Here is a 25,361-nt window from a genome sequence, read left to right as displayed (position 1 = left end):
CATGTTTTTCCAATAGTTTTGCAAGACCTTTCACATCCATTTGAGAAGGTAGTCAAAGACATGGTTAAATAGCTCATCCAAAATGTTGAACTTCTGACAGTTTTTTTTCTGGAGACTTTGGAGTGGAACTTGAATCCCGTGACATTCTCACTGAAGATTGAGAACCACTTCTGTGTCAAGAATTGCTTTTAAAAATATTAAAGGTCTGACTCTATTTTCAGGCCTCAAGGAATACAGGAGGCATTTACACTAAATGTAGCCTCAAAAATACAGGAATCTAAGAGTTACCACCATGGCCAATCTAAAACAGGAAATAATGTTAGTACAGGTGCTTAATCTTTTATTTGAAATCCTTGGGACCAGACACTTTTCAGATTTTGGAATTTTTTGGATAACTGAATAATATTAAAATGGCAGTACTTTTAAGTAATTGTGGGGGCAGGGCCATGGCAGCAATGGATGGGGTGTGGTGGTAAATTAAGTGAGATAAAGATAGACTGTTCTCTCCCCACTCACCTGCCTTAGCTGTGCTGCAAGTCTCTCCCCGCTCACCTACCCGAGCCTTGCTGCTGCTCTCTCCCCATTCGCCTGCCTGAGCCGCGCTGCTGCATTCTCCCCGCTCACCCACCTGAGCTGTGCTGCCACTCTCTTCCCGTACTGCTCCCTCTGTCAAATACCCTTTCAGTGGGGGTGCTGAAATTCTGCTGGAGGACAATCCCTGTATTTTTAAATAAAATGTACAGTAAAACTTAAAACTTAAGATGGCTCAAACTAAGCTAAACTCCTGAAAATATACTGTACATGCAGTAAAAAAAAATGTTTGGTTTTTGGAGGTTTTTGGTTTTCAGAATTTTGGATAAAAGATTATGTACCTATACCTCTGATTATTGTGTCACAAATTTATTGCATGAAGTCAATGCTCCATGTTCTCACATCTGAATCTCACTACACCCCCACAATTTAGCCTTTATCTAATAACTGAGCTATGCACAGATGATTTTAGATCTCTCGAGTGATCATCTGCTTATTTGCTGTTTGCAAAACAAACAGGGACTCCTTATGTTACGGTTTATGCCTGTCACCAGTACCATCAGGCAGGTGGTGCTATCGTTTCACTCACTGGGCTAATGATGTTCACTCTGGCTGAAGTGTTAACAAGATTAGAAAAGATTCTAACTGTTCAATTGTGAGACTGAACAAATAAACATCGGGGATATAAGTTCTGTGTTGCTAATAGAGCAATTGGTAAAAGGTAGAAACACAGAAGCACTTACGATAAAAAATATTTCTTCCCTAGAAAATCTGGAGCAAGGAGGAATAATTTTAAAATTAAACCAGTAAGGTGCTAAATCAGGAAATAATTTTCCCCACATCAAAGCTACAGAAAATCTTGAAATTTCTTACACAAAAAGATCTGGGTCCTGAGACTATAAAAGTCTATAGGACTTTTTGTCATATAACAGAAGCAAGGAAATGGAACGAAGGCAGGTAAATAAGATTGAAATCCACATAAGGGACTAAATGGCCATATGCGTTTTTATTTTGTTATTTCCATCTGGTAGAATTTCTGCTACAGTTCATTTGGTCTGGATTAAGTGAAAACCCCAAAGAAATCATGGAATTTTCTATTCTCATTAATCTTCAATCAAGGTCATGATGTAATAAGTGATAGAACTTCTAAATGGTGGGCATTTTTAGACTCTAGCTGAAATTCTTCCTCACAATTTGGCCTTGTACTGATGTCACTTATAGATACATAGAATTACATACCTTAGAGCACTAAAGGAGGCTATTTAGCCGACCTATGGGTACTTGCCTTGCCACTTCAGTTGGAGCTCTGTGCTCTATTTCCCTTTCTTTTCCTTATGCCTATCCATATTACTCCTGTTGGATTTCATCTGATATGACATTTTACTGTCTAATTATTGTAACGTGTGACACGTTCTAATCTCGCTATGTAAAGTTTTTTAAGTTGATTTTCAATGCAGATAGGATCTGAACTGATCTGACCTGGAGAGACTTGGTTTGGAAGAAACATAGATCAATCAGATTTTGTCAGTTGCAATATACTCATTACAATGTTTTCTGAGAATGAAGCTGCTGGGTTAATAAACTGCCATGAGATGCCCCTACTTACTGCTGACTAACTGTCCAACACTCAGAGCTGAAGAAGAACAGGATGAAGAAGAAGAAGAAGAGGCCTGACGCACTGGGCTTTGTGTGAGAGAGGACTGCCCGTGTGCCATGTGCAGAAGGTTGGCCTGGGACACTGCTTGGCCTACCTGCGGATGCTGCTGCAGTGGAAGCAGAACATACAAACAGACAACCAAAGGTTAGAATACACTGAGATCTGCAGGGGAAAAAAATCAGCAATGTCAATTCACACACATTGTGCACATAGAATGGAGTAAATATACTACCTTTTGGCTTTACATTTAAAAAATAAACCCAAGGTGAAAATGAACTGTAATTAAGTTGGGCCGATGCTGTGTTATGCATAAGAGTGAATAGCATTCCAACAGAAAATAGTTGAAACCTTTATTTTCCAGCTTGTTCAAGATGATTTGCAATTAATTTAAATCACAACATCCAATTCTTGTATGGGGCAGAGTGTAGATGGATTGGATTCTCATTATCCCTGTGCTTTGACCCATACTTTCATGATAACAAGTGGATAATCTGGTACCAGACACGGATAGGCAAAATTAGCCATTCCCTTCTCTTAGTATCGGTCCTCAGTTCATTGGATGAAAGATGAAATCTCAAGCAAAAGAAAAGGAAGGTTTGAAACTTATACCTTTTTGGGTTTGTTCAGTCTGCCCTTCCAATGAGAGGCTCAATCTGCCCTTTTAATGAGAGGTTCAGTCTGCCCTCCCTACCAGAGGTTTAGTTTGCCCTCCCCATCTGTCCTCCTCATTACAAAGTTCAGTCTGCCCTTCCTACAAGAGGTTCAATCTGCCCTCCTACTGAATGAACTGAGTCTCCCTTGGCATTGCTTTTGACTCAGTCTTCATGCCAATTGAACCATGGTGAGAAGGGTTGCTTGATAAGAAGAGAACAGGCCAATATATTACTCATCCCAATACTTAATGGGCATTCTGATGCGGCTCTCAGCTTATTGATATATACACATTCTGTCCCTGTATTCACATTCTGTCATAACCTGCTTTCAAACCTTTAGTCAGTCAGGATTGTGATGGGAGGAGTTGTCATCAGCAATCATGAACTAGTAGGATCAGATCACAGTCTCATTGAGTGGACCACAGTCTATCCTTGGACTTCATTTGTCGAGTGGAGCTGTAAGAATGTATCTGATCCCCTTTGTGCACTCCCATTGCTACACCCAGTCTTAGACCATAAGACATAGGAGCAGAAAAAGGCTATTCAGGTTATCGAGTCCCCCCCACCATTTAACCATGAGCTGATCCATTTTCCCACTCAGCTCCACTGCCTAGCCTTCTCCCCTTAACATTTGATGCCCTGGCTAATCAACAACACATCAATCTCTGCTTTAAATACACCCAGTACTTTGGCCTACACAACTGCCTGTGGCAACAAATTTCACAAATATACTCTCCTCTGGCTAAAGAAATCCCTCTGCACCTTTGTTCTAAGTGAATGCACTTCAATCCTAAAGTTGTGCCCTCTTGCCTTAGGCTCTCCCATCATGGGAAACAACCTTTTTACATCTACTCTGTCCATGTCTTTCAGCATTTGAAATGTTTCAATGAGATTTCCCCCTTCATTTTCCTAAATTCCAATTAGTAAAGGCCAAGAGCTGTCAAATGCTCTTCATGTGCTAACCTTTCATTCCCTGGATTATCCTTGTGAACCTCTTCTAAACCCTTCTACTGTGGTGAGAAATGTTGAAGAGTGGACAGGGCAGGGCAGGCGAATTTGAGGGGCAAAGTAATGCAACTAAGCCTGGGGTTCCTTAGGAAGAACTTGTATAGAGAGAGCATGGAAAATGCAGTCAATAATATCATCAATAATAGCCTCCATGCAAACTGCAAAGTAATATCAGGTATACTTCACAGCAACTTTAAAAATTAAGTTTGATGCTCAGTTCTATAAAGATCACATAGTCAGAGCCAGTTTTAAGAAAGATTTAAAATGAGGAGAAAGACACAGAAGCCAAGATGTTTAGAAAGGGAATTCCAGAGCTTAGGACCTGAAGAGTTGAATGCAATGGCAGCCAGAGAAGGAGGCAATGAGGATATGAAAGAGGCTGGAGTTGAAGGAGTGCAAGGATGTCAGAGAATTAAAGGACAGGAAGGTGTAGGCTGGAGTGTGGCCGTGGAGGAAAACTGTATACAGGTACTCCCCGACTTGCGACCTATGCAACTTGTCTCCATCCGCACATACAACCGAAAATTTGTTAAAAAATATAAAAAGGTAAAATTTACTTGGCTTATGTTGTATTTGAACAACTATAACAGAGATACAGTACATTTAAGAGCCAAAATGTGCATACTTACCTTGTTAGTTGGCATCCCAGGTTCCGGAGGCTGGGAGTGGCCATCTTGATTCATGTATGCATGCGTGAGTCTTCAGTGGGTGCATGCATGGTTAGTGTATTGGATTTTGGTTGGCGCATGTGCGAAAGTTAAGGGCGCAAATTCAATATTGTTAGGGCGCTAAACTCCCGTGCATGCACCAACCAAACTCCAATATGCGAACCCTCTGTGCACGCACCAACCGAAGACTCGCGCATGACCACAGGAATCAAGATGGCCACATGCAGCCTACAGACCCTGGGACACCGACTAACAAGGTAAGTACAAGATAGATAATGAAAATTGTGATTAAAAAGTTTGCTTTAAGAGAGCGGGAGGTTTGAGCTAGTGGAGCTGTTCTAGTGAACCGGTGCGGACTTGAAAGGCCAACATGACCTGTTTCCGCTCCGTAAATGGTTATATGGTTAAGACTTATTTATTCCGTACGTGTGGGCAAAATTCCAACTTATGTCCATTTCAAGATACGACTGATATTTTGGTCCCAATTACAGTCAAGTCGGAGAGTACCTATATTCCTTAACTGAATGTTGGACAGTACCATAGCGGTGATGTGAGAACAAGACTAGGAGGGAGAAAAAACATGGTTCAGAAAGTTTGGACAATCTTAGGTTTACGGAAGGTAGAAGATGGAAGGTCAGCAAGAGTGCATTAGAATAACCATGTCCTGAGATCGCAAAGGCATGAATGAGGATTTATGCTGCTGGCCTGAGGCAAACAAAGGTGATATAGTGGATGTGGAAAAAATGGCTTTAATTTTGGTTCAGATATATCAGTGGTTCTCAACCTTTTTCTTTCCACTCACAGACCACTAGGTGCTCTGTGATTAGTAAGGTTAAGGTGATATGTGGGTGGAAAGAAAAAAAATTGAAAACCACTGTTTTAATTGTACCTAATTGACTCGTTATGTGCACGGTTTCATAACTCCAAAGGAAATGGGCCAATAACAATTTTTTTTCAAGCAAAATATTTCAGTAACAATTGGGTCTTGATCAGTGATTCTCAACCTTCCCTTCTCACTCACATACCACTTTAAGCAATCCCTTACTAATAGGGATTACTTAAAGTGGTATGAGTGTGGAAAGAAAAAGGTTGAGAACCACTAGTTTAGAGAGACATAGGCCAATTACAGGCAAGTGGGACTAGCCCAGATAGGCAGCTTTCACTGAAAGGCCTGTTTCCCTGCTGTACAAGTCCATGACACGTGACTAGTGATGAGACCATGTGTGGTCAATGATTACATTTATATCCTTACATTACAAGATGTGAGGACGACTGCACTGGAAAAGATGTATGTGGGCCTTTATAAATCGGAGTACTGAATACAGGAGTTGGAATATCTGGGCTAGTCCCACGCCTGTAATTGGCCTATGTCTCTCTAAACTAGTGATTCTCAACCTTTTTCTTTCCACACTCATACCACTTTAAGTAATCCCTATTAGTAAGGGATTGCTTAAAGTTGAAGTTGTATCAGGCATTAGTGAGGCCAAATTTGGAATGTTGTGTGCAGCTTTGGTTACCGTATTATACGTAGGATATAAACAGAATAGAGAGAGTGCAGAGGAGATTTACAAGAAAGTTGCCTGGGTTTCAGTATAGGAAAAGGTTGAACAGGCTGGGACTTTATTCCCTGGAGCATATAAGATTGAGGTATTTAAAATTATGAGGGGACAGATAGAGTCACTATGGACAGGCTTTTACCATTGAGAGTGGAGAGATTCAACCAAGAGGTCATCGGTTGAAACTGAAAGGGGAAAAGTTTATGGAAACATGAGGGGGAAATTTCTTCACTCAGAGGGTGGTAGGAGTGTGGAATGACCTTCCAGCAAAAGTGGTAGATGTGGGTTCGATTTTAATATTTAATGAAAAGTTGGATAGGTAAATGGATGAGAGAGGTATGGAGGGTTATGGGCCGAGTGCGGGTCAATGGACAAGGTGGGAGAAGGTGTTCAGCATGGACTAGAAAGGCCAAACTGGTTTGTTTCTGTGATATAATTATTATATGGTTACATGGAGATAACTCACTATTTTTTGCTTTATGAAATGTATGATAAAATTTCAAAAACTAGTCTGCCTGAATTGGGATAACCACTACTGAACATTCATTTCATAAAAGAAAAAGGTTCTTCCCCATGAGACACTCTTTGTCAGAAATGATGACTTTGTTTCTCTGCCCATAGATGTGGTCTGACTTGCAGAACTTTTCCGCAGTTTCTATATTGCTTTAGGTTTTCAACATCACTGTTTTTTTTAAACACCTTGTCCAACATTGTTGAATAAATTTATACAACGTGATTGCACTGCTACATGAAGGAATTTAGATAACATTCTTACAACTGATAAAAAATTATGTTGTATTGTAAAGCAGGCCTGTCTGACTGATTACAACATTAGAGTCACCCAGGTGTACATCATGGAAAGAGCCCACTAGTCCTATGCAAACATCATGCCTATGTACACTGATTCCACTTGCCTGCATTAATTCCATACCCCACTATGCCCATTTCTACAAGTACCTTTACCTTAATGTCATTACTGTTTCTGTCTCCACCAACTCCTCTGGCACCTCCTTCCAGTTTCCAACAGCTTCTTGTGTGAAAAAAATTATTTTTAGTTCCCCTTTAAATCTCCTCCCCCTTACCTTAATTGTATGTACTTTAGCTTTAGACACCCTTTCCATGGGGAATAGACTCTGGCTATCATGGACTCATAATTGTATATACCTCTATCATTTGGCCTCAATGGTCTGTCTCAAAACATTGGCTCTCTTGATGCCAAATGACTAAAAAAAAAATCACTGGGTTTATTTATGATGAAAGTATTCAACTAGAAACCTTAGAATATTTCCTTGGAATATTTCCAAAATTTTCTGTTATTATTTCAGACTTCCAGCAACTGTTGCATTTTGCTTTTGTAAGCAAATTTCAGAATTCTAATTGAATTTTGCCAGTGCCACCCAAGTTGTTTGTTCTCAAGCCAGAGAACTTTGGTCTTAAATGGGTCTCTTCTAATTGTCACTGATAATTGCTGATAGAGGTAAAATATTAAGATAGTGAAATACAATTAAGGTGTAAATGAGATTTGGAATCAATTGATCAAGGTCAATTTGGTTAATTGTGCTTTCAATCAGTAATATAGCTTCTTGTTGGGCATATAATCTTGATATTCACTGTCACATTATATGAACTTTAATGCCTGATTTTCTTTGGTAAAATGATTGAGTATTTTATGTCCTTGGCTGTTGGTTGATGGCAGGTATTCGTCAAACAAATATGCATATGGGAAATTTTATAATATTTAAGAAACCAGCATTTGGAATAAGGAGTGTAAAATTTTGCTGTTGTCATGCCACTGGATTGTTAGTGATTATGCTGGACGATAATTGCCCAGAGAACCAGTAGATGGGGACTTCACAAATATAAACTCTTACTGTCTAAGGCATAGACTGAAGGAACTTAATGTGGTAACTGATTAACCTGCACATTACCATGGATATTAAAACACTCAAATATTACTTATTTTGAACAATTTTAGAGAAAGCATGTTCCTATTAACTCAGTCAAACTCTTTAATTATGTACTCTGTTTGAATTCACAGAACAGTCTGGGTCACCAGCAGGCCTCAGTGACAATCAGATAAACTTCATCTCTGAGGACATTAAAATATATATAAATCACAGGGGATTGCTTGTTTGCAGCAATGAAGCCACGAAATACGATCATTATTGTCAACAGTCTATGAATAAATGTGTCCGCTTAAGAAAACAAATGTGATACTTTGACTCCATTTCTTGTCCACACGTCTCATTTCTTGTTCATGGCATCATTCTGTTTGTTCCGGCTCACCTGACTTCAGCCCAGGGTTGTGGCATTGTTAGGTTTATTTGGAGATCATCTTATAATTAGTCTAGTTTCCTTGGTTGTTCGATTAGAAAGCTGAGCCAATGTATGGTATTCCACAATTTCACCAGTTAACTCATCAGATTCCGTCATGACTTTGTTATATGAAATCAATTAGTATATTGGCACACCAGGATTATTATGGAAAATAGATTATACATTGTACCTTGACCCTTCTATCTTTCCCTCTTTTACTTCTTTGGTATGACTCATGGCAGGCAAATGAACCTCCACAGTAAAGGAAAATATTTACCTGCTGTCCTGGCTTTATGGGTGACAGTGTTATTCCCTGTGTGTTGATTACTGGCAAGATCTGATTTCCAATCACCGTGGCAATGATCTGACCTTGGGCATTAGTCAGAAGCTGAGGGGTAATTGGTTGTACTTGAATGCCTTGCGTCCCGCCTGTATTTTGATTAGATGGCACTGTTGTGTTCGACATCAAAGGGATGGTTCCGATTATCTATAATAAGAAAAAAAATTTTAAAGCATGAAAAAGAAATTCAAAATGATTTTCTGCACTCGCCTTCCTGTCAAAATATTCATCTATTCATCCCATTGATCATGGTGAATAACTATTTATTTCAAAAGGAAATTGACATATCAAGAAGCTGTAAGAAGAGTACGTTAAAAAACAATTTATCAAAGGTTTGTTCATTGGTGCTGCAGGAAGTATTAAGTTGTTAATGATGAAATCTTAATTTTATAATGTTGCAAAACATTTCCTGATTTTTTTTTGTCTATCCTATCATTGCATACCGAACACTTTCGATAATTTTATGATGAATGGTGGAACTCTTTGTCCAAAACTGGGTGAATATTGGAAAGGTTGTTCAGTGCAGAGGGAGGTGGGACATAGAGAAAGATGGGTGGCTGGGGTGTAAAAGGCATGGAACTACTGATGTTATGTTGAGAACAGAGCGTGGAATTTCAGTTCTTTTCTTTGCTCTGAGATTAGAATTTTAATAGAGGGCCAAATGTTGCAGAGAAATTCCAGCATAACCACCAGCTCTTCTCCATGTACATGCCAACCAATTAATGATTTCTACAAATGTGCACACAAATGCTTAAACAGTGACTTGTACACAGTTTTTTACTTGGGTTGCTTCGACCATGACAGTAATGGGGTTCTGCATGAATCAATTTTTCACTGTTTATGGTTCAAAGTTAGGCCTGGTGTGGGGAAAGGACCTCTCTCACTTCTCATTTGCGAATAGCTGCAAAGGATTATGGAAAAAAATTAAATGTTTTGTGCTTTAGTTTATCAGACTTGTAATAATTTACTTTTTTAATACTTAGATTATTTGTTCTTAATCTGCTATGCCAAAAACTTACAATTTTTGAGAAATTTTATTGCAGGCCCAACTTGGGGTTAGTTTTTTCAATGAATCTGTTGATGGGTGATTCTGCCGAGTACCCCTTCCCATCCCTCGATATAATGGGTCACATTGCAGAAAGACCCACCCACTGTAAGGGTACACTGCAGAAAATCTACACAGCTTCATTTGGCAAGATCCCAAAAGGGCAACTGAAAATGATAAATGCAATCTACTTTGCTTAAGTATACATCTTAGCCAGCTTCCCAGATGCCTTCACTAACATCTCTGGAGTGCTCCTGCAGCACTTACTGTGCAGACCCATTGAAGTTGATGGTACAGTGACACACAGTGATGAGAGAGTTGACAGGACGCAGGGAGAATTTAAAAAATGGAATTAATGCCAAATTAGTATAAATGGGCAGTTGATGGAAGACAAGGACTGGGTGGGCTGAAGGGCCTGTTTCTGTGCTATTGACAGAGGTGACGTGAGAGTAACATCAAAGCACCATTGGTCTATATGTGGAAGGAAGAAATCCTGGTAAATCTGGTCAAGGGAACCAGGGTAATCAGCAGAATCACTCCACTTGCTGAAGACACGAGCCAAAAAAAAGGATGTTATTGTAAGTCGAAAACTTCAGAATCAGGCCATTACTGAAGAGGTACCTCAAGACTATGCCCCTGGCTCATCTAGCACTAAGTATTCATTAACTCAGACATTACTAATGTAATTTTCAGTTCCATTCACCACCATTCAATTTATTATGTACACCAGTGGTTCTCAATCCTTTTCTTTCCACTCACGTACATACCACTTTAAGTAATCCCTATGCCATAGGTGCTCTGTGATTAGTAAGGGATTGCTTAAGGTGGTATGTGGGTGGAAAGAAAGAAGTAGAAAACCACTGTTTTAATCACACCTAATTGACTTGTTATGTGCACAGTTTCATAACTCCAAAGGAAATGGGCCAATGACAATTTTTCTCAAGCAAAGTATTTCAGTAACAATTGGGTCTAGAGCAGTGATTCCCAACCTTCCCTTCCCACTCACTTACCACCTTAAGCAATCCCTTACTAATCACAGAGCACTTATGGCATAGAGATTACTTAAAGTGGTATGTGAGTGGAAAGAAAAAGGTTGAGAACCACTGACCTAGAGGAAGCATGTGGGAAATTCTACCACTACAATTTACACTCCACCCTCTCTTGAAAGTATATAGACTTTTCTCCTCATTATTGACAGGACAAACTCCTGGAGATATATATCTAATAGTACTGATAAGTATCTTGACCAGATTGTACTGGTTCACAAAAGCTACCCTCTTCTACTTTAATATCATCAGGTTTTTGAATGATATAGTCAGAGAGCTGTGCAGTATGAAAACAACCTCTTTGGCCTTACACAGTGGTTCTCAACCTTTTTCTTTCCATTCACATACCACTTTAAGTATTCCCTATGCCATAGGTACTCTATGATTAGTAAAGGATTGCTTAAAGTGGTATGTGGGTGGAAAGGAAAAGTTTGAAAACTACTGCTTTAATCGTACCTAATTGATTTGTGATGTGCACGGTTTCATAACTCCAAAGGAAATGGGTCAATTACAATTTTTCTCAAGCAAAATATTTCAGCAACAATTGGGTCTAGAGCAGTGATTCTCAATCCTCCCTTCCCACCCACATACCACCTTAAGCAATCCCTTACTAATCACAGAACATCTATGGCATAGGGATTATTTAAAGACAGCTCCAAGAAAAGTGCAGAGAACAAAACAAAGGACTCTACATCACCTTTGTTGACCTCACCAAAGCCTTCGACACCGTGAGCAGGAAAGGGCTTTGGCAAATACTAGAGCGCATCGGATGTCCCCCAAAGTTCCTCAACATGATTATCCAACTGCACGAAAACCAACAAGGTCGGGTCAGATACAGCAATGAGCTCTCTGAACCCTTCTCCATTAACAATGGCGTGAAGCAAGGCTGTGTTCTCGCACCAACCCTCTTTTCAATCTTCTTCAGCATGATGCTGAACCAAGCCATGAAAGACCCCAACAATGAAGACGCTGTTTACATCCGGTACCGCACGGATGGCAGTCTCTTCAATCTGAGGCGCCTGCAAGCTCACACCAAGACACAAGAGAAACTTGTCCGTGAACTACTCTTTGCAGATGATGCCGCTTTAGTTGCCCATTCAGAGCCAGCTCTTCAGCGCTTGACGTCCTGCTTTGCGGAAACTGCCAAAATGTTTGGCCTGGAAGTCAGCCTGAAGAAAACTGAGGTCCTCCATCAGCCAGCTCCCCACCATGACTACCAGCCCCCCCACATCTCCATCGGGCACACAAAACTCAAAACGGTCAACCAGTTTACCTATCTCGGCTGCACCATTTCATCAGATGCAAGGATCGACAATGAGATAGACAACAGACTCGCCAAGGCAAATAGCGCCTTTGGAAGACTACACAAAAGAGTCTGGAAAAACAACCAACTGAAAAACCTCACAAAGATAAGCGTATACAGAGCCGTTGTCATACCCACACTCCTGTTCGGCTCCGAATCATGGGTCCTCTACCGGCACCACCTACGGCTCCTAGAACGCTTCCACCAGCGTTGTCTCCGCTCCATCCTCAACATCCATTGGAGCGCTCACACCCCTAACGTCGAGGTACTCGAGATGGCAGAGGTCGACAGCATCGAGTCCACGCTGCTGAAGATCCAGCTGCGCTGGATGGGTCACGTCTCCAGAATGGAGGACCATCGCCTTCCCAAGATCGTATTATATGGCGAGCTCTCCACTGGCCACCGTGACAGAGGTGCACCAAAGAAAAGGTACAAGGACTGCCTAAAGAAATCTCTTGGTGCCTGCCACATTGACCACCGCCAGTGGGCTGATAACGCCTCAAACCGTGCATCTTGGCGCCTCACAGTTTGGCGGGCAGCAGCCTCCTTTGAAGAAGACCGCAGAGCCCACCTCACTGACAAAAGGCAAAGGAGGAAAAACCCAACACCCAACCCCAACCAACCAATTTTCCCTTGCAACCGCTGCAATCGTGTCTGCCTGTCCCGCATCGGACTGGTCAGCCACAAACGAGCCTGCAGCTGACGTGGACTTTTTTACCCCCTCCATAAATCTTCGTCCGCGAAGCCAAGCCAAAGAAAAGAAAAAAAATGTGAGTGGAAAGAAAAAGATTGAGAACCACTGGCTTTACACATCTATGCCAACCAAGGTGCTAGTCCCATTTGCCTGTGTTTGGCCCATATCCTCTGAACAATTCCTATCTGTGTACTTGTCTAAATATCTTTTAAAGGATACAACTGTTATGCCTCTACCACTTTCTCTGGCAGCTACTTCAATGCATCCATTGCCTTCTGTATGATAATGCTGCTCCTCAGGTCCCTTTTTTTCAAAATGTATTTATTGAGCATCAAAAATATCTTCATATACATTTTACAGATGTACATTGTGTTTCTATTTTCATTTTTTTAACAGAAAAACCAACACACATACACACAAATGTTCACATGCATCCTCAGACACATGCCCAGATCCCCACTCTCTGATCACCTTGGTGCCTCTGTTGACAGTATCATCTGTATACAGGTATCCCATGCTTTTCTAAAGTTTGGTTTATGCCACTTTGCTTTTATGAAAGACCTGTTTTCGCTAGCTGAAAGAAAGACTAAGCGGATATTTGCTTTTATGAAAAAAGTGAAAATAGCATTCAGTGTTTGTTTTGCAGTGAGCCATTTTCGAGGCAGCGTGCACCCCCAGCAGCGAGAGTGGCGCCTCCAAGTTCCTTCCCCAGGAACTACACTCAGCATCTCAGCATCAAGCCACCATAGCTTTGACTTGTGTCTGTGAGCATCTGTGGTTTATCTCAATTTATTGTGTGCATCCATGAGCAAGATGTGTCCTAAGATATCAGAAAAGCCTAAGAGAGCTTGTAAGGGTGTTACGCTTAGTGTAAAACTGGATGTAATAAGCATTTTGATCATGGTGAACAAAATAAAGACATTGAGCATGCATTGAACTTGCCTGTGTCCACCATTCGTACTATTTACATGCATAGAGAAAGATTAGACTTTTATACATTAAGTATACATTAGGTTTTATGTGCTATTTAGTATGATTTGATAGTTTTTTTGGGTCTGGGAATGCTCAAAAATTTTTCCAATATAAATTAATGGTAATTGCTTCTTCGCTTTGCACCATTTCAACTGACGAAAGGTTTCATAGGAACACTCTACTTTTGGATAACGAAGGAAATCTGTATTACCGATTGTACTGGAACAACAGTTAGTCTTTTATTCCGTAAGCACTTGTAATTTAGAGAAATAAATGCATAAAGTGTTGCCATTTGTAGAAAAATTTTCTGGAGGACCCTCTTAGTGTCTATTTGATTTCCCCCAGTTTAATAAAGAAACCGATGTCCTTAATCTATTGTGTAATAGAGGGACTCTCATCAGACTTGCAGTTCAACAAGATTAGATTCTTGGCTAATAGGGATGTAAATGTCATTGCGTTTTTCTGCAGGGAATTTAGGGAGTCATTGGAAATTCCAAATATTGTAGTCAACAGGTAGGGCTACAAATTAACTTTAAATATTTCGGACAGTATGCTTAAGTTTCCACTTCAGAACCCTTGTATTTTGATCCACTGATTTAAAACATGTGACTTAGATGGCAAGGGGAGCAATTCCACCTATTGGATTTGTCATCTATTTCAGGATAAATGGCTGACAGTCTGGATTTTGAAAAGTGAACCCTGTGTAGCACCTTGAAGTGAATGAGTCCCAAGCGAGTGCAGGAGGTGGTACAACAAATTCTCTCAATAGCCTCTTCCCACAGTTTCTCCTCAAATTCCATTTCCAATTCTTGCTCCCATTCTGTCTTTATTTGGAAAGTGAATGACTTTTAATTGACAGAATAGATCTATAATTTTTTTTAAATTCTCTCTCTCTCTCCTGGATTAGCTGATTAGCTAATCTGGTACCACTGGGTTGTCGGTTGGTTAGAGGATTTTGTGGGTAATGAAGAATATACCATGGCGGCTAAAGATGACGATTTAGAAGTCAGTTCTTCCAGTTTACACCAGGAAAGCTCAGGGGAAAGCACCCAGTAATTTAGCTTGTGTATATGTGCTGCCCAGTTGTAGAATTGGGAAGAGAGTCCTTCACTAACCTTACAGTTTTAAAATAATGTTTTTTGGACCCTTGGAGATTTCCCATTTTTAGATAAGGAAGGAAATTATTTTATCCAATGAGGTGAAAAAATATTTTGAAAAAAATATTTTGAAACAAGAAAAGGAAGAATCTTGGTAATATGTTCATTTTGACATCATTTATTTTGCCCATTAGATAAGAAACAATGAAATGACACCCACAGGGGTGCTCAATCTCTGAAAATCTAATTTCACCTGACCAATAAGAAAAGTAAAATTTTTTTATTAGGAGATTGGAGAATGTGCGTGTGATGTTTACACCCAGGTATTTGAAATCTGATCGACTAAACTGAAAAGGCAGGTCTGATTGGTTAAGTTGCAGAGCTGCTGCTCTGTTGACGGGGTAACATTCATTCTTTCAAAGATTCAATTTTAATCTGAAACTGAGCTGAACTCCTTAAGAATGGATAGAATGGAGGGAGTGATTTTCTGCGGGTTTGTTACAAACAGCGGCACATCATCCGCATACAATGAAACTCTCTTTTCAAGTCCATTTTAGATACTGCCTTTAAAGGTAGGGGAAAACTCTCACATAATTGATAATGGTTTGATTGCAATAGCAAAAATAAGTGGTGAACGGAACACCCTTGTCGGGTACCACGTTCCAATGCAAAATAGTCAGAGTGAATATTGTTTGTGAACCGATGCCTGTGGTGCACTATATGGAAGGTGAATCTAGGAGATAAACTTGTTACCAAACCCAAATTTCTTCAATACTGCAAAAAGATACTTCAAATCTACCTTATCAAAGACTTTCATAGCATCTAGCAAAATTACAACTTCCAGGGATTTTGTAGAGTATTTAGAGTAAATAATGTTGAAGAGTGTTTGAATGTTAACAACAAGTGGATGCTGTTTTATGAAACTCTTCTGTACTTCAGATATGACCTTTGGTCATATCCTTCTCGTCGAGGTATTATGACCTTGGCTAACACTGACATCAGCATTGAGCAGAGATAATGGAGCTACATGACGTGGGATCCTTGTCTTTCTTCAGGTGGAACATTATTGATGCTTGGGTTAAAGTAGTTGCTAGAACTCCTTGTTTTAGTGCTTTATTAAATACTGATAACAATAATAATGGGGCTAGTTTATCATTAAAAGTTTTATAAAACTTCATTGGAATCCGTTGGGGCCTGGAGCTCTATGAGACTGCATTGCTTTAATCGACAATGTAATTTCATCCAGTGTGAGTGAGGTGTCTAGTTCCTTAACCTGGCTAGGATCAATGAATGGATTTGTGTAATATTGTTAAGAAATTTGTTCATTTTAGTGTCATCAGAAGTGTATTTGAATTTGTAGAGTGTTGAGCAGAAAGATTTAAAGGGTTCCATGAGTTCAGTTGTTTCATAATTAGAGGGGTCTCCAATTTTCAGTTGGTGGGTTAATAGGCATCTTGTCTTTTTCCCATGTTCATAATGTGAACCATAAGTTTGCATTAGTAACTGCTCCGCTTGTGTAGTTGATATAAGGTCAAATTCCGCTTGTAAATCAAGACGTTGCTTGTGTAATTCACCATTTTACAAATAGTGGATGTCATTTCATTGATCCTGGCAATGTGTTTCCTATTTAATGAAGCTGACTATGAAATGATTTGACTCCTCAAATTACAGTAAAGTGACTCCCAGAGTAGGGAATAGGAGGTTGACCCTTTTGATTGTGAGAGAGGAAATCTCTCACAAATATTTTGTTTGCCCACCTACTTACTACACTCGTCTCCGAAGACTAAGCCGTGGGGACAACACTTTATATCCACGTGGTCCAAACATCCTTGCCCCTAAACGACTTGGGGAGTGAGCTTAAGTAAAAAAGAAACATAACCATCCCTCCCACAAATTTACAGGCACTTTGCAAGGCACTTCGGTCAGCTCTATGTCATTCAGTCCAATAAATCCATGAATAAATTTAACAGTAGTAATACCATGTTATATAAGTCTTGACATTCTGCCTTAACAAGTTTGGTAACTGTAGATTAAAGTAAGAATGCCCATCAAGTGGCAGCGACTCACTGCTCTCGCACTTTATCAGTTGTTTTTCAACGACTTGACATATTTTCTCACTTCTTCAGCCAAAAGGAAATCCTTCACCTCGTCGCCATAAGTGATCTGAACTCGGGCTGGGTAAATTAACCCATATCGGACCCCCTGCAGGTACACAGTTCCTGTCTGATATCATTGAACACTGCTCAGGCTTGGGCCACTTTTGCAGTAAGATTGGGGAAGACTGAGATAGTCACCCCTTCTCTGGCACAGTGTAGGACATACACACAAACACTGTAATCATGAAATCTGACCACTATGGGCCATGGGTGCTCCCACGGCTTTGGTTTCAGCTGTATGGTGCTGTGTGCTCAGTCCACCAGTGTCTCTTTATCCAGTTCGAAAGCCTCTTTTCATAAAGCCGATACTGTGTTTTCACTTGTGCTGTCAGTTCCTTCGGGAACCCCCACTACTCAGATTCCTTTTAAATCTTTCCCCTCTCACTTTAAGTCTGTGTCCTCTAGTTTTAGATTCCTCTATCCTGGGAAAAAAATACAAAAGCAATATACTATTTATTCTCCAGAGGAACCAAGAATGTGTCTCACTTGAAGTACAAATTAGTAAATGTAAAGAAAAATGTCTTGGGGATAATGAACAGCAGCTGCATTAATATGTTGCTAGTTAACATGCCAACAAGAATAGCTTCTCAAACTGCCCCACTCCTTCATTTCCAGGAGAACATGGAAACCAAGCTACTAAAGTTAAAAAAATAAATTAGCTATTTAACTTTTCTTAAATATGTTAATTGTTTCAATAAGTACCTATTATTATGGCATTCAATTATCATATCCTACGTGGCCTGCTCTGCATCAGAGAGTCTGGATGCAGTCTGGAAGATTGCTTTAATGAGCACATTTGCTTTGTCCACATCAGAGACACAGATCTCCCAGTAGCCAACCATGTCTGTCCATGGCATCGTACTGTCAAACCAAGACCACTGGTAAATTGGAGGACCATTACTTAATTTTTCATCTAGGCACACTCCAACTGAATGGCATTAACATCGACTTCTCTGGTTTCTGCTCGCCTACTCACCGTTCATCCTCCCTTCCCATTTCCCTGTGTCTTCTTTCCTCCAGCTGCCCACTCTCTTCCCTCTCCATTCACAGAGCCATCCCCTCTCTAGCTCCCCATCCCCTTCATTCACAGAGCCACCCCCCTCCACCCCACCATTTTGTTTGGGCACCTCGATGAAGGGCCCAAAACATTGGTTATGTATCTTTATCTTTTCTACATAAAGTATACTGTTTGACCTCCTGAGTTTCCCCAGCATTGTGTATTTATTAAATCCCTGTTATTGGTGAATAGGTTTCCTTTTGGCATTAAAAGACACTTCAATTACCGGTAAGTGAAAACATTGAAGAGATGGTTCCCAGAGCACCTGCTCCCAAACCACCCATTGCTTGGGTGGGGGGGGGGGGGGGAGGAGGAGGAGGGGCATGGTGTGTAGGAATAAAATGTCTTGCCTTACTGCAGACATTAAATGAGATTGAAGATTGGGCATTTTTGTAACTTTGAGACCTTTAGCATTAGAGTTAGAGTTCATCATCTTCAGTCCAAATTTGACCAAAGAAAAATTGTAAAATTACTTACTCCCAACTATCATTGACAATACAAATTGATGAAGATTTATTAACAAATTAATTTAGCTATACCTGCAACTCGAACTAACTGCAATGACTCCACGGATTGATAGATATTGAAGAGAAAAGATTTTACTTCTCTTGATATTTCCACTTTATGCAATTCACCACTCGGGAGTTTATTTTCTCAGAGCATCTGGTAATTATATTTGATGTGTCTCTACAGCTTCATAGTCACTAATTGGGCAATCTGCTACATTTATTGGCTTAAGATCAAAGTGGGGAGGTTTGTGTTTGTATTTCACCTGAAGGTGCAGAAAATCACACAGTACTTTTGCAGTTCTATGCTACTAGGGCTTTGGGGAATAAGGAAAGGAATACAATCTTACATCGATAATAAGGTCTGGAGTGAAAGATAAAGTTCCAATTAAAATTTAGATATAGACATCATGCCTTGATAAAGGATCCTGACCAAAATGCTGACTGACCCTTTCTCTTCATGGGCGGCACGGCACGGTACAATGCTGTTACAGCACCATCGACTGGGACCTGGGTTCGAATCCTGCACTGTCTGTAAGGAGTTTGTACATTCTCCCCGTGTCTGCATGTGTTTTCCCCGGGTGCTCTGGTTTCTTCCCACCCTTCAAAAGATACTTGGGGCTGTAGGTCAATTGGGTGTAATTGAGTGGCATGGGATAATGGGCCAAAAGGGCCTGTTACCAGGCTGTATTATGTCTAATTTTTAAAAAATATTTAAATTTTTAAAATTACATTTGAATTTAGATACTGCATGATTTGCTGCATGACTTCCCCCAGCTTCTCTTTGTTCACTCAACATTTCAACTTTTCTTTAACATTCCACGCAATTCAACACAATATTGAAACTTGAAGATTGCAGATGCTGGAATCTAGAGCAAAAAAAGATGGCTGAAGGAATTCAGTAAGTCAGGCAGCATCCACACAGAGAAATGTCCTTTTAGTGTCATAAACCTGCTACCAGACTGAGAAAGGAGAAGGAAGTCAAGTGATAATGAAAGAAAGAGAGGGGGAGGGGTCAGTAAGGACCAAGGAGGGGTGAAGGAATGCAGACAGATGGAGCAGATGGGGAAGTGGAAGGGTGGAGTTGGGAGAGAAGAACAGGAGAGGGATGGTGGAAGCAGAAAAGGAGGGAGGGGAAGGGAGATAAAAAAATAAAGGAAAAAAGGCAGATAAACCTAGGAGGGTGAAGGTAGGAGATAGGTGGAACCATGCAAGAGAGGGATGATGGCCGGATGGAAGAGTAGGGGAGGGGATATGGTGGAAGGGGTGAGTGGGAGGTGGATAGTGGGTGTGGAGGTAGTGGACAAGGGAAAGGTACTGGGTTACAGGTGGCTATGGAGTGGGTTGGGAAATATGGGGTTATGTGGGATGACCTGGGCGGATGAGGAGAGTAAAAGGGATTGAGTTATTTGTAATTGTAGAATTCAATGTTCTTGCTATTGGGTTATAGATACCCAGTCCGAATATGAAGTGCAGTTCCCTAAATTTGCATTTGGTATCACCCTGGCAATGAAAGAAGCAGATGACAGACAGATTGGTGAGAGAACGGGGAGATGTATTAAAATGGTTGGCAAACAGGTTCTCCAGCTGGTACATGAGGACAGAGCACAGGTGATTGGCAAAGTGATCTGAATGCATTTTTTGTCCAGATACATAAACAAGGGAAGGCAGGAAATGGTGATCTGATTTTTTACTATCATGCCTCTGGTGCTTCAGGTTGAGATAACTCTGTGGATGGCATTGACTGAAAGATTCTGTAATTATGACCATACATGCTCTTGATTAACTCAGTAATGAGCTGTTGGAGCAAACTGAGTAGATCCTACAGTATCTGTGGGCAGAAATGGTCAGTCAGTGTTTTGGGTCAGGACCTTTTTTCAAGACTTGTTAAAGACTCCTCACCCAAAACATTAACTGACCATTTCTACCATGTCACTGTCTGACCCACTGAGTTCCTCTAGCATCTCTTGCTCTAGATCCCAGCATTCACATTCTTTTGTTTTTTTTTTCGGTTGCTTAATGCATCTGTGGGTCATCTATCTGTCTTGGTTGAATTCTCTGGATGTTAGTGAGTTGAGGTTAACAAGCCTGAGCACCAATGTCCTCAGTAATTTGTGACACCTCAAATTTATTCAAAATGAACTGCCAGTTAGTTCATCAATTTATCTCAAATTTTCTCATCAACCCTCATGCTCCAATTGACCAAACAGGTCCATATCTGGTGTTTTATAACAACTTTGTAAAAACATTCTCAATTCTACTGCATTTACAGATTTTGATGACATCAGAAAAGAAAATCTTGCATGATTCCATTTTCAGATGTTGTCTACTCATTGTGAATAATAATTCGATGACTACAAATTTCAATGTTGTTAATAAGATGAATGTGATAGTGCAACCTTACCAGCATCAGGCTGTTATGTTAATTTTTTGTATGTTTTCCAACATGCTGATGAATGAGTTGAAATCACTGTAGATTTCAATCATGTCAATTAGATCCTGGCTTTCATTTTGATCTTAACTTTCCTGAAACCTTTTCTTTATCTTATCACAATCCATATGTAAACTTGCCCTTTGTCACACTTTGACAATAATGTGTATTGTTATAGGCATAAGTACAATTTACATATGCCCGAAAACCTTACTTGCTGCAGCCAAATAAATATGTAAAATACAGCAACTACGATGATATATGTTAAATTACTCCAGTCTTTCTTCTTTCTTCTTCTTCTTTGGCTTGACTTCGCAGATAAAGATTTATGGAGGGGTATGACCACGTCTGCTGCAGGCTCGTTGGTGACTGACAAGTCCGATGCGGGACAGGCAGGCATGGTTGCAGCGGTTGCAAGGGAAAATTGGTTGGTTGGGGTTGGGTGTTGGGTTTTTCCTCCTTTGTCTTTTGTCAGTGAGATGGGCTCTGCGGTCTTCTTCAAAGGAGGATGCTGCCCACTGAACTGTGAGGCGCCAAGATGCACGGTTGGAGGCGATATCAGCCCACTGGCGGTGGTCAATGTGGCAGGCACCAAGAGATTTCCTTAAGCAGTCTTTGTACCTTTTCTTTGGTGCACCTCTGTCTTGGTGGCCAGTGGAGAGCTCGCCATAGAACACGATCTTGGGAAGGTGATGGTCCTCCATTCTGGAGATGTGACCCACCCAGCGCAGTTGGGTTCTCCAGTACAGAAAGAGATAATACATATAATGGATAGATAGATAAATAAATATTCACAATTGCAGTCGGAGCAAAAAAAAATAGTGTAATTTCAATATTGTAGTCAGATCTTTTTGTGGTCCTGGAGTAGTTTGTGGTCAGGGTAGTAAGGGGAGGTTCAAAAGCCTGATACCCGTCGGATAAACACTATTCTTAAATCGAGAGGTGCTGAACCTCAGGCTTCTTCCCGAAGAAATAAGAAAAGGTTGTGACCATGGTGATGGAGGTCTTTTTGTTATTGGCGAACTTTTTGAGGCAGAACCCTGCATAGATGTTGTCAATGGGTGGAAGGTTGGAGGTTGTGTCGGACTGGGTATGTTGGCTAATTTCTGCAGCTTTCTGAGTTCCTGGGCATTCGAATTACCATATCAGCCCTTGATTCATTCAGTCAGTATACTTTCCACAGTGCACGTGTAGATGTTTGACAGAGTTCTTGATGATATGCCAAATCTCCTCAGACTTCTTAGAAAGTAGAGGTGATGTGTCTTCTTCAATGTTGCCTTGATGTGCTGGGTCCAAGAGCAGTTCACCAATATGTGGATTCTCAGGAACTTCAGTTCTGCACTGTCGTTCCATCAATGAAGACTGGAACATGGTCTATCAAGTCTCCTTTTGCCATTAATCAAAACTAAGGGGTAATTTACAGAAGATAAACAAGAAGTCTACAGATGCTGGGGAACTAATATAATGCACAAAAGTGCTGGAGGGACCCAGCAGGTCATACAAGATCCATGGAAAGCAATAGGCAGTCAATGTTTCAGGCAAGAGGCCTTCTTGAGGTTTGCCAAAAATCAGAAGGTGGGGAAGGGAAGTAAAGAAGCTCCCCCCTGTCCTATCTGTATTCACCCATCACCTGCCAGCTTGTGCTCCTCCCCCACCCCCATTCCACTTTTTTTTATTTATGATCTGCCTGTTTCTTGTTATTCCTGATGAAGGGTTTTCAGCCTGAAATTGCTTTCCATGGATACTGAGTTCCTTTTCCAGCATCTGTAGACTCCTTATTTACAGTTGAAAGGGCATCTTGCCCCGCTGATAAATGATCAATCACAATTCAGGGTCACAACTCCAGACAAGAAAGCTGTGTTCCAAAAAAAATGTTTGTGGATTGAAATTTCACGTGAATCCAAATCTGTACATCGGAAATTGCTTACATTTACATTCTTGGTTTTTCATATAGGTTTTAACATTAGTCAATGCTTTGAAAGTCCTTAAGTATCACAACCGAAGAATGAGCATATCTGCTATGTTAAAGAAGTAGAATGTTCGCTGCTATCATTAAAATAGCAGATATTTATTTGTATACATATAAATTTATTGGCTCTATGAGCTTTGGAGATTGTGGAGGCATTAAAAATAATTTTCCAGAAATCAATAGACTCTGGCATGGTTCTGGAGGATTGGAAGGTTATAAACGTAGTTCTGCTGTTTAAGAAAGGAGGGAGGCAGAAAAAAGGAAATTATAGGTCTATTAGTCTGACGTCAGTAGTTGGAAAGTTATTGGAGTCGATCGTCAAGGACGAGGTTATGACAAGGATGAGGTTATGACAAGGACGAGGTGCATGACTTGATAGGTCCTTCATGGTTTCATGAAGGGAAGATCCTGCCTGACCAACCTATTGGAATTTTCTGAGGAAATCTCAAGTAGGATGGGCAAAGGAGAGGCTGTGGATGTTGTATATTTGGATTTTCAAAAGTCCTTCGATAAGGTTCCGCATAAGAGGCTGTTTAATAAAGATAAGAGCCTGTGGAATTACAGAAAAAAATACTAAATTGGCTGGAGCATTGGCTGATAGGCAGAAAGCAAGGGGTGGGAATAAAGGGATCCTATTCTGGTTGGTTCCTGGTTACAAGTGGTGTTCCACAGGGGTCACTGTTGGGGCTCATTCTTTTTACAAGGTATATCAATGCTTTAGATTATGGATTAAATGGTTTTGTGACTAAGTTTGCAGATGACACTAAGATAGGAGGTCGAGTAGGAAGTGTTGAAGAAATCAAAAGGTTACAGAGAGACTTTGGACAGTTTCGGAGAGTGAGCAAAGAAATGCCAGAGGAGATACAACACTGAGAAATGTACAGTTGTACATTTAGGAAGAAGAAATAAACAGGCAGATTATTATTTGGATAGGGAGAAATTTCAAAATTCAGAAGTGCAAAGGGACTTGGGGGTCCTCGTGCAGGCAGGATACCCTAATGGTTAACCACCAGGTTGGATCAGCAGTAAAGAATGCTATGTTGGCAATCATTTCAAGAGGAATAGATTATAAGAAAAAAGAGATATTGATGAGGCTATGGGGCACTGGTGAGAATTCATTTGGAGTATTGTGTGCAATTTTGGGCCCCTTATCTTAGAAGGGATGTAATGATGTTGGAGAGAGTACAGAGAAGATTGACCAGGATGATTCCTGGAATGCATGGGTTAATATATGAGGAGCATTTATCTGCTCTTGGACTGTATTCATTTGAGTATAGAAGAATGAAAGGGGATCTCATAGAAACATCTTGAATGCTGAAATGATTGGACAGATGTGAATAAGATATTTCCCTTGGTGGATGAATCCAGGACAAGAGAGCACAGTCTTAGAATTAGAGGGTACCCATTTAAAAGAGAGATGGGGAGAAATTTCTTTAGCCAGAGGGTCGTAGATTTGTGGAATTCATTGCCACATACAGCAGTGGAGACACTGATCATTGGGGGAGTATAAGAAGGAGATTGATAGGTATCTAATTAGTCAGGGTATCAAGGAATATGGGGAAAAGGCCAGAATATGGAACTAGATGTGAGAATGGTTTAGCCCAGGATGGAGTTGTGGAGAAGACTTGATGGGTCGAATAGTCTACTTCTGTTCCTTTATCTTGTAATATTCCTACATTACAATACCAAATTTAATTTTATAATTCTATAAAATTATTTCATTGAAGTATATAAGTTGTACTTAATGCAAACATCTTTGATTTTCCACTCTAATGGAGGCAAAACAATTCATGATATCACAATGTCTTTATTAACAGCACAATATTAAAATGGGATTAAATATAAAGATTTTATTTCAGCCTTATTTAGATCTATTTCTAAAACTTAAGACTATATTCTGATGAAGAGAGATGAAGCACGTATGACTGTGTCTTTTAGGCACTTTTACTCGGCCACTGAACAACAGAAAATTTCTGCTCCAGTGGCAGTGTTAAGATGTCAGAACAGAATTTTTTTATGCAAATTCCATCCCTTAATATTTCCACTCGTACACATTTTTACGGAGCAGCTGCAGTATAAATTGACCGTAGCCACTCCATAAGAAACAGGCCTAATGAATACGATGTTCCTCCTCCAACAAACTCTGCAACATAGGAAGGCTGTGTAAAAGTGCCCAAAAAAGTCCCCTGTGTAAACGACCACATCGGGACACACCGGAGGTAAGCAGGCTCATTGTTTTTGAATAATTCCAGTTTCTGTGTAAAAAATGCCCTTTTTTTTCTGCTTATGTCTGTGACCAGTTTTATGACCTGATTATGTTCAGGAGTCTCAGCAGCTAAAAGACTGCAAAAAGCAA

At 40.3% G+C, this 25,361-nt stretch overlaps 1 protein-coding gene across 5 annotated transcripts in view; it reads right to left on the bottom strand.

Annotated features, from left to right (window-relative positions):
- pou6f2 (POU class 6 homeobox 2) overlaps positions 1 to 25,361 on the bottom strand; it is a 652,592-nt gene that overhangs the window by 38,117 nt on the left and 589,114 nt on the right. For all 5 annotated transcript variants that reach the window (XM_069920652.1, XM_069920651.1, XM_069920654.1 and 2 more), the window contains 2 exons: positions 8,667 to 8,876; positions 2,138 to 2,294 (listed from right to left, as the gene is read on the bottom strand). In XM_069920652.1, coding sequence (XP_069776753.1) covers positions 2,138 to 2,294; positions 8,667 to 8,876 — 367 coding nt within the window. The remainder of the gene's footprint in view (positions 1 to 2,137; positions 2,295 to 8,666; positions 8,877 to 25,361) is intronic.

This window comes from Narcine bancroftii, chromosome 2 (assembly GCF_036971445.1).
Source record: "Narcine bancroftii isolate sNarBan1 chromosome 2, sNarBan1.hap1, whole genome shotgun sequence".
Lineage (NCBI taxonomy): Eukaryota > Metazoa > Chordata > Chondrichthyes > Torpediniformes > Narcinidae > Narcine > Narcine bancroftii.
Note: the sequence above shows the minus strand (reverse complement) of the source record. Positions and strands in the feature narration are given on the sequence as shown.